The sequence below is a fragment of the Suricata suricatta genome, chromosome 3, assembly GCF_006229205.1.
Source record: "Suricata suricatta isolate VVHF042 chromosome 3, meerkat_22Aug2017_6uvM2_HiC, whole genome shotgun sequence".
Lineage (NCBI taxonomy): Eukaryota > Metazoa > Chordata > Mammalia > Carnivora > Herpestidae > Suricata > Suricata suricatta.
Window position 1 is genome coordinate 25,401,992 of NC_043702.1, and position 10,517 is coordinate 25,412,508.

General features: G+C 32.7%; 1 protein-coding gene across 2 annotated transcripts in view; it reads left to right on the forward strand.

The window, feature by feature from the left end:
- Window positions 1–10,517, forward strand: part of KANSL1L (KAT8 regulatory NSL complex subunit 1 like) — a 129,938-nt gene that overhangs the window by 17,128 nt on the left and 102,293 nt on the right. For both annotated transcript variants that reach the window (XM_029933929.1, XM_029933930.1), the window contains exon 2: window positions 103–1,218. In XM_029933929.1, coding sequence (XP_029789789.1) covers window positions 131–1,218 — 1,088 coding nt within the window. In that variant the 5' untranslated portion in view covers window positions 103–130. The remainder of the gene's footprint in view (window positions 1–102; window positions 1,219–10,517) is intronic.

Consider the following 10,517-nt stretch of genomic DNA (forward strand, 5'->3'; position numbering starts at 1 on the left):
TTACATTTTAATCAGAAACATTGAAAATGTTGCCCTTGGAGAAAGTGTAAGCATAAACCTTTTTTTCTAGATATTTGATCATTTATTTTTACGTTATTTTAGGTTCCACTAATTATCTGCAGGATTCGCCATGACCCCAGCTCTGAGGGAGGCAGCAACAAAGGGTATCTGCTTTTCATCTTTACCAAGTACCATGGAGTCTGACAAGATGCTATGCATGGAAAGTCCAAGAACTGTAGATGAAAAGCTAAAGGGAGATACTTTGTCTCAGATGCTGGGATTTCCAACTCCTGAACCTACCCTTAACACTAACTTTGTGAATTTAAAACATTTTGGCTCCTCTCAGTCTTCAAAACATTATCAGAGGGTTCTTTTAATGAGTTCTAATTCTACATTAAATAAATACAATGAAAATTACAAACAAAGGAAATTAGGGGAACCCAACTGCAGTAAGCTGAAAAACATACTGTGTAATGGCAGCAACATTCAGCTTAATAAAATCTGTCATTCTCATTCTGAAGAGTTCATCAAAAAGGAACCTCTGTCAGATACCACAAGCCAGGGCATGACAGATGTACAAATTATTTTGGATTCAAATACAACCAAAGACACTAATGTAGATAAAGAACAACTGCAAAACTGTAAATGGTACCAAAAGAATGCACTTTTGGATAAAGTTACTGATGCTGAAATTAAAAAGGGTTTATTGCACTGTGCTCAAAAGAAGATTGGGCCTGGCCACTCAAATGTGCCTGTTAGTTTCTCAGCTGCTGAAAAAGAGGAAGAAGTGAATGCTCGTTTGCTTCATTGTGTAAGTAAACAGAAAATTTTACTAAGCCAGGCTAGAAGAACTCAGAAACATTTGCAGATGCTTCTGGCAAAGCATGTTGTTAAGCACTATGGTCAACAAATGAAATTTTCCATGAAACATCAACTCCCCGAAATGAAGATCTTTCATGAACCTACCACAGTTTTGGATAGCAGTTTACTTAAATGCACTGAAATTAAGCCAGAAGTCAACATGTTGACTGCAGAGAATAAGTTGTGGAGTGATACAAAAAATGGCTTTGCACGGTATACAGCTGCAGAAATCCAAAGATTTGCACTGTCTGCTACAGGGCTGTTGTCTCATGTTGAAGAAGGTCTGGATTCTGATGCAACTGATAGCAGCTCTGATGATGATTTGGATGAATATACCGTTAGAAAAAATGTGGCAGTGTAAGTGTAAAATTATTATTAGACCTTTTACCATTCTGTGTATAGCAGCAATTTTGTCTTCAAGATATGTTAGGTTGTCTAAAACTTTAGTGTCATAATCTTTAAGTTATAAAAATTTGGTCAATTTTTAAAATGTTTGTTTATGTGTGAATATATACATACTGTTTAAAAATAAGTTAACTGTTCTATCTAGGAAAAAATCCATATAGGAGTAATGTACAATCTTTAACTAAAAGTAAGTATCTTTCCTATTCTTGAATAGAATAGGCTGTAGACAAGGCTGAAATTTTTGCATATTTTAGCCAATACATATAGTCAAAATTAAAAAATTTAGTCTGCATGCAGAGAGCCCTTATTGGCTTTAGGAGTTTATTAGTTGAGAATATATATAAGTTGACCTCTTTTTTTTTTTTAAGTTGGGAACTATTTACCTAATTTAGAGGGGGGATCGAGGGAGGGAACACGAGTAGGGGAGGAGCAGAGGGAGAGGGACAGAGTCTTAAGCTGGTTCCACACTGAGTGTGGAGCTCCACATGGGGTTTGAACTCATGACCCTGAGATCATGACTTGAGCCAAAATCAAGAGTTGGATGCTTAACTGACTGAGTCACCCAGGTGGCTCCCCATTTTTAAAAAATTACAATATTTATATACTCCTTGAGTTTACACCTTTCAGCTCTGGTCTTTACCAGTTTAGTCAATTATAGTGTCAGCTATTAGATACCTATTAAATACTTATTATGTTCTGGACCTGGAAGATTCATTTGCATGGAAAATATTTATAGTCTCTATACTCTTGAGAGTCTGCTTTAAAGAGAGGTATCTAGATATTTAAAACCAAACAAATACAGAGGTAAAATAGTTTTAATATCACACTATGTTAATATTCCATAACAGCCCTATTTGATAGAACTTTCTAAGATGATATAAATTTTCTATATCTGTGTTATCAAATAGCCTTATATGGCTTTTGGGCACTTAAATGTAGCCCGTGCAACCGAGGAACTGAATTTTTAAATTTTATTTAATTTGAATTTTTTTTTAAGTAACTACATAGAACATGGTTTTCAATCTAGCTTTCACAGAATCTGTTAATGTCCCTAAATTGATGTGAAATGCTGTGCATATGTGGTATTTTGGGAGGAAGAAGTCCATCATTTTTATCAAATTCTCAGAGATGAATGAGAATCATTACAGAATTAGAAGCTGAACACATTAATTTTTACTAATAAATAGAAGGTCAGTATATCAGTTTGTATGATGAAGAATAAATGTAAAACAGAGCATTTCAGTCTTTTGGTGTTCTGTTATCACTATATTTGAAATGTGTTTGAATGTGGAAGTTAATATTAAGCACATATTTTTTCTGACTGGCATTGTGCTACTAACATATGTTGTGTTATTTAATCTTTTCAACAACCGTTGGAAGTGATTGTTGTTATCTTCATTTCACTTAAGAAGAAACAGTCTCAGCATCGTTAAGTAACTTGCCCATGGTCAAAAAGCCAAATAATTGATGGAACTAGGATTCTTGGCCATGTATGTGAGACTTAAAACCAGTGTTCTTGCTATTGGACTGTGCAACTGTGTCAGCGTATCATTCATTGATGCTTAGAGCCGCAGAAATTATTAAGTACATGTGTTCTGAAAGACGTCCAGATATATACCACTTTTTATATATAATGCTTTTAAAGTAATTAAATTTAGTAGGTAAATTTAGCAAATTATCAACTTTCCTGTTGTTGTAGACAGCTAATGGGCAAATTTGTCTCTTTTAAGCTAGAAACAAAAATCAGAAAATCCTGTCTTCCTAGACTGTTTTCACTTTGATTAGGATTTTCTTTCATTGCTCTCTTATAGTACTTAATCTGCCCTATAGTTTATCATTAAATCATATTTTGTTCTATATTATTTGCTAATTTATCTTTTAGTCTTAATAACCCAACACATAGTAAGAATGGAAACCACATTTCATTGTATTTTTACTTACCTATTTTCACGTAATCTCTACCCCCATTATGGGGCTCAGACTCACAAACCTGAGATCAAGAGTCGCATGCTCTAATGACTGAACCAGCCATCACTCTTGAAAACCACATTTTAGATTTAAAAAAAAATCTCATATGTAATAAGCATATAATTACTGATTGGTCAAGACATTTTAAGATTTGCCTTTATTCCTTAAGTTTAGTCAGAGAACACTAAGTGTAGACATTTGTATAAAACATTCAGGAATAGAGAGATTGAAAACTATTAGAAGATTTTTTATACACATCTTGTTTCTTTTCTTGTCAACTTTGGCAGTTTATTAAGGAAAATTGAAGTAAAGTAGCCTGGGAAAAATTGGGTTCGGGCTTGGAAAGTTTATTTCTCATTCTTTCTTTTTCCTATAATCAGCTTGGATAGGCTCAAGGATTCTAGACATATATTTTAGGAAAATAATGAATTTAAGAAGTTTAATATTCTTTAAGATGTTCTTCTAGCCTCTTGGATAACTGGCCATTTAATATTAAGATGCCTTGGTTATTAAAGCTCATATCTATATTTCAAGATTTCAAATCTACTTTGTTCACAGGTTACATTCATCTGATCGATTCAGATTATTACTACTAAATTCATATAATAACTTTGAACTCTTTAAGTCACTGAATTATTTGATAATTGTTTAGGCTTTTTTGTTCTTTTTGATATTTGAACTCTTTTTGTATTTCTTGATGTTATGTATCTCTCCCCAAATTGGACATTAACTTTTCTTTGAATATTTTTACTAATACTAATAATGTGGGAAATATTGCTTTTTAGCATTTTATTAATTTGATGGTGACTGAATTTTGAGAATAACACCTTAATTATTTGTATCTTTTGATGTGATTCTAAAACTGATTTGTTTTTTTTAATTGGAGTTCTTTTACAAGTTAAATTCATTTAGTAATGTAACACATTTGTCCTGATAAGTTTTTTGTATCTATTTTTATTTTTTTAAGTTTATTTTTGGTATTTCCTGCATATTTCTGGAAATTCACTTTTCAAATGTAGATAAATATTTTTTAATGAATGAAGTTCATGTTAATCTTTAAACATAAAATATATTTAAAAATGCATTTTGTGGACCAAATTTTAAGTAGTATTAACACAATTACATTTTCATTATCTTTACAGACTATGAATAGACTTATCAACTTAATCGTAAGGCCTACAGTGGCAAATACTAAAGTTTACTTCAACTTAATTTTAAGTAACTTAAATACTTAAATACTACTTTTGCTGTCATTGTATATTCACTGCTTAGCATTGTCTGCTTTTTAGTGTTTTTTATTTTTGTATTTGTTAATTAAATGAATTCTATATTTGAAAATATAGTTTTGAAGATACAAAAATTGGGTTTTGCAGTCTATGAAATTTTTCTCCATGTGTTTTTCTTTTCTCTGTCCATTCTCTAGTTTATTTTTACCTCCCACCCTCTTCCTTTATCTCTAGTATGAAACCGGCCACAAGATGTAGCTCATACATCTTACAACCAGCATGAGTGTATATGCAACGAATGAATAAATGAAATGCAGCATGATGAAATATGTACATTTAAAAGTATTTTGTTATACTCTTTAACATTTATAACTTGAAAATTGATAAGTAAAATGAGTTATGTTTATTTTAAAAATCTTAGATTATATTATTATAAATGTCTTCTATTCCTTTTTTTTTAAGTCCTGATAAGAAAAACAAATTTCTTCATTCTGATTAGGAAATTTAGCTGTGAAGGAATACAATTTTTAGGAAATTTGAAAACACCTTAGCCTTTACCATTTCCATTATATATTTGACTTGACCCTTTTCTCTCCCCCCCAAATGTGGGCAATAGATTAATTCATAATAACATTACTAATTGTTTAAAAATAACTTTTGGTTGACCAGTGTGTTATAGAAAATTTTTTTAAAAGCTGTTTTTCTTTGGAAAGGAAAATAGGATTTTATGGTTTTCGTAGGTTTGAGATATAATCCTTATAATATGAATAGAACCATCCCCTGTGTTCTGTTTCTTTGGTGAAGGAGCGTAGGTTTTGCACCTCCTTGTGTTACAGTCATGGCTTGCTCTGTGACCGTGAGCAAAAAGGTTAGTGTTATTTTTAACCCTTTGAATCAGACTGCTACCTTAAAGAGCTCTAGAGATAATTATATAAAATATTAAATATAAAGTACCTATACATTATAAGGCATGGATTTGAAAGTTAATAAAGAATGTCTTATCAAGTAGTTTACGATTCTAAGAGATTGGAGCTTAATTATTCCCTGAGAAACTTGGGGAGCCATGGTAAAATACATGCCTGAGTTCATCCATTTGAGAGGTAAGGAAGCTGGAGTATTTGTACATCAAGTCCCATCAGTTACTAGGTGAAGGCTGTTTGAGATTGTGTTAATTCCCTTGCCCTATTGTTCTGCCACTTTGGTGACAAAGCGGGCTCATGCAACAACAGAAAAGGCCTGGGTCAAAGAAATGCAGGTGCTGACATTTGGAAGTCAGGCCTTTGAGTTCTTTACTAGTAAGTGTTAGGAGATATGAGTGAGTCGGTCACTGACAGACTCTGCCACAATTGTGTTCTTTCTCCTCCAGTGGTAAGAGTTTAGAGTGCTGGCATTTGCTTCTGGGAAATGATGATCAGTTACTTTTATCCAGGATGCATAATGGGAAAAGGCACAGATTTTGACACAGACATATTCTGATCCTCCAAGGTTGTAAAAAAGGAAGAAACACGATTAAGTCTTTTTTGAGGAAATATGACCTGATCAGTATCTACTGAATCATGCAGATGGGTGTTAAGAGAAAAATCTTTCCCCAAATTAGTCCCTATATATTCAGATTTCTTTGATAATTGGCAGTCTTGATAAGGAAATTGTTTTAAGCAAAATTAGACATTTACCAGGAAAGGGGAGAACTGTTGCTATTTAGTTTAGAAGCTGTCAGGTCAATCTTTTCAGATTGAAAGTTCAATTTCTTACAGAGCTCCAGAAGTGAATATTCATATAGTTTGTGCTTTCTATTTTACCAGTAGAAAGGAAAATAAGAAGTTAAATCAGGTGATGAGTTTCCCATTGAGAAATTGGACAAATAGGAATATGAACTTAGTCTGACATTCAGAGAGTAAAGAGACTAACAGCATTTCATTAATAAATTGCAAATAAGAGTAGCTTTATATTTGTGTAATGTGAAGTTGGCAAGTTAGTTTTGCATATTACCTTTTTAAATTCTCTACACTTCAGAAATAGATAAGTCTGGTTTTGTTTTATTTTATTTGAAGAGGAAACAGAAAAAGTTGAATGAAAAACAATCCTAGAGAAATTGTAATACTTTTTTTTAATGTTTTATTTATTTTTGAGAAAAGAGAGATGGCGTGAGCAGGGGAAGGTCAGAGAGAGAGGGAAATGCAGAATTTGACTTGGAGCTAGCTGTCAGCACAGAGCCCGATGTGGGGCTTGAACCCATGACCTGTGAGATCATGACCTGGGCCGAAGTCAGCCGCTTAACCGACTAAGCCACTCAGGTGCCCTGAGAAATTATAATACTTGAGTGACAGTTTGAGCAGAAATTCAAGTATAATTACAAAATGGAGTAATAGCTACAAAATGGTAAAGAAATACTTTATATTGTGACATATAGACATTGCTGAGGAAAGCAGTATTTCAGTTAAAACTTATTTTATATATATATATATATATATATATATATATATTTCTTTTTTAAACTAATTTTATTTTAGAAAAGTTTTAGATTAAGAGCAAAATTGAGTAGAAAGTATTGAGAGTTCTCATATATCCCCTGGCACCTCACTTGTGTAACCTGCCCCATTACTGACCTCCCCTACCACAGTAGTACTGCACATCATTATCACCAAAAGCCCATAGTTGACTAGTAGGGTTCACTCTTGGTGTTATACATTCTGTGGGTTGGACAAATGTATATGACATATATACACCACTGTAGTATCATGCAGAATAGTTTCACTGCCCTACGTATCCTCTGTGTTCTGCCTGTTTATCCTTCTCTCCCCCATCCCCTGACAGCCACTGATCTTTTTACTGTCTCCATAGTTTTTCCTTTTCTAGAGTCCTATAGTTGGAATCATGCAGTGTACAATCTTTTCAGATTGCCTTTCTTCACTTAAAAATATGCATTTAAGTTTTCAAAGAAAACTTATCAAATCTTTTCCTGATTTAATAGCATATGTCTTTCTAGTGCTAAATAATATTCTCTTTTCCGGTTGTACCATGATTTACTTATATTTTCACCTGTTGAAGTTGTCTTGGTTACTTTTAGGTTTTAGAAATTATGAGTGTAACTTCTTTAAGCATTTATGTGCAGATTTTTTTTATGTGAACATAAATTTCCAGTTTATTTGGGTAAATACCAAGAAGTGCATTTGCTGGATTATATGGTAAGAGTATGTTTACTTTTGTAAGAAGTTACCAAACTCTCTTCCAAAGTGGCTATACTATTTTTCATTCCAACCATCAATGACTGAGATTGGTACTGCTCCACATCTTTGTCAGCATTTGATGTTATTGTTTTGGATATTGGTTATTTCAATAGGTGTGTAAAGGTATCTGACTGTTGTTTTAATTTGCAATTTTCTAATGACATGATGTTGAACTTTTTTTAACATGCTTATTTGCCATATCTGTATGTTCTTAGGTGAGGTGTCTGTTCAGATCTTTGCCTATTTTTTAATTGGGTTGCCCATTTTATTATTGTTTAGAAATAAGATCTAAAAATAATTGATTTATTGAATCTGTAGATTGAGTTGGAAAAAGCTGACATATTAACAATATTGAGTCTTTTTATGTTTTGAGAGAGAGAGAGAGAGAAAGCAAGAGCAAGCATGAGCAGGAAGGGGCAGAGAGAGAAAGAGAGAATCCCAAGCAGGTCTCACATTCAGCACAGAGCTTGACAATGGGGCTCGATCTCACGATAGTGAGATCACGACTTGAACTGATATCGAAAGTTGGACTCTTAACCAACTGAGCCACCCAGGTGCCCCAATAGTGAGTCTTTGGACATGGAATATCTATTTATTTAGCTCTTTGATATCTTTCATCAGAGTTTTGAAGTTTTTCTCATATAGACGTTGCATATATTTTGTAAGAGTTATATCTGACTATTTCATTTATGGGCATACTAATGTAAATGGTAATATGTTTTAAAATAAAATTTCACTTGTACATTGCTGGTATATAGGGAAGCAGTTGACTTCTGTATATTTACTTTGTATTCTACAACCTTGCTGTAATTATTAGTTGCAGGGTTTTTTGTGGGTATTTCTTTTAGATTTTTCCTATAATCATCTTACCTATGAACAAAAAGTTTTATTTCTTTATTACAAACCTTTGCATGTCCTATTTCCTTATTGCATTAGCTAGGATTTCGGTGATATTGAAAATCAGAAGTGAGGGCATATATTGCCTTGTTATTAATCTTAGTGGGAAAATCTCTGGTTTCACACCATTAAGTATAATGTAGCTGTAGATTTTTGGTAGATTATTATCAGGTTGAGGAAATTCTCTCTTTTCCTAGTTAACTTGAGAGCTTTCTGTTTGTTTTTGTTTTTTAGTATAACAAAAGTTTTTATCCTGAATTAGTGTTGAATTTTGTGAAATGCTTTCTGTGTAACTGTTGATAATGATGAATTACATTAATTGATTGTTGAATGTCGAGCTAGTCTTGCATACCTGCCTTAAATCCCGCTTTGTCATTGTATGTAAGTCTCTTTATACATTGTTAAATTTAATTTCCTAATATTTTGTTGAAGATTTTTACCTATTTCCATGAAACAAATGATCTGTAGTTTTCTTATGTCTTTGGTTTTGGTATTAGAGTAATGCTGGCCCCAAAGAATGAGTTAGGAAGTGGTCCTTCTGCTTCTGTCTTTTGAAAGAGATGGTAAAGGATTGGTAAAATTTTTTCCTTAGAAATTTACCATTGGTAGAATTTACCAGTGAATCCATTTGGGTCTGGTACTTTCTCTTTTGGAAGGTTGTTAAATATTGATTCACGTTAATAGATACAGACCTATTCAGATGGTCTATTTTTTCTTTTTTTTTTTTCAGTTTACATATTTTATTTATACCAAACCCAGGAGTATATTTTTAAGGTTATCCAGTTAATTAGTATACAGTTTCAGGTGTACAGTGTAGTGATTCAGCACTTCCATTCAGTAATCAGTGCTCATTACAAGGACACTCCTTAATCCCCATCACCGGTTTATTTTTTATTTATTTATTTTTTAAAGAATTTTTAATTCCCATCACTGGTTTAAACCATCTGCCCCTACACCCCCATCCACCTTCTTGTGTACCTTCTTATATAAGTTGTGCATTTCAAGGAATTGGCGCATTTCACCTGTCATATTTGTGGACTTAGAGTTGTTCGTACATTCCTTTTCATTACCCTTTTAGTGTTCATAGGATCTGTGGTGATGTCTCCTCTTTCATTTCTAATATTAGTAATTTGTGTCATCTCTCTTTTTTCCTAGTCTGGCTAGAGACTTACTGAGTTTATTGAACTTTTTGAAGAACCATTTTTTGGTTTCATTTTTTTTTTATTTTGTATTTTCAGTTTTATTAATTTTTCTAGTTTTTATTATTTCTTTCCTTCTGATAACTTTGGGTTTACTATGCTTTTCTTTTTCCAGTTTCCTGAAGTAGAAGCTTGTATGATTGGTTTTTAGATTTTTTTTAAATTTTCAAAAAAAATTTTCTAATAATACATTTAATGCTATATATTGTGTAACTTTCTCTTACACTTCCCCATAAGGACTGTTGTTACTACATCCTACAAATTTTGGTGACTTGTATATGCATTTTCATATAGTTTATATTAATATTAATCTTCAGATTTCTTTTTGGTCTCATGCATTAGTTAAAAGTGTGTAATTTAATTTCCATGTATTTGGGGATTTTTCAGTTAGTGATTTTTTAAAATTAATTAACTAACTTTTAGTAATCTCTACACCTATTGTGCGGTTTGAATTCATGACCTGGAGATCAAAATTTGGATGCTCAATGACATCTCAGATAAAGGGCTAGTATCCAAAATCTACAAGGAACTCACCAAACTTCACACCTGAAAAACAAAAAACCCAGTGAAGAAATGGGCAGAAGACATAAACAGATACTTCTCCAAAGAGGACATCCAGATGGTCTACAGGCACATGAAACGATGCTCAACATCACTCATCATCAGGGAAACACAAATCAAAACCACACTGAGATACCACCTCACACCAGTCAGAGTGGCTAAAATGAACAAAT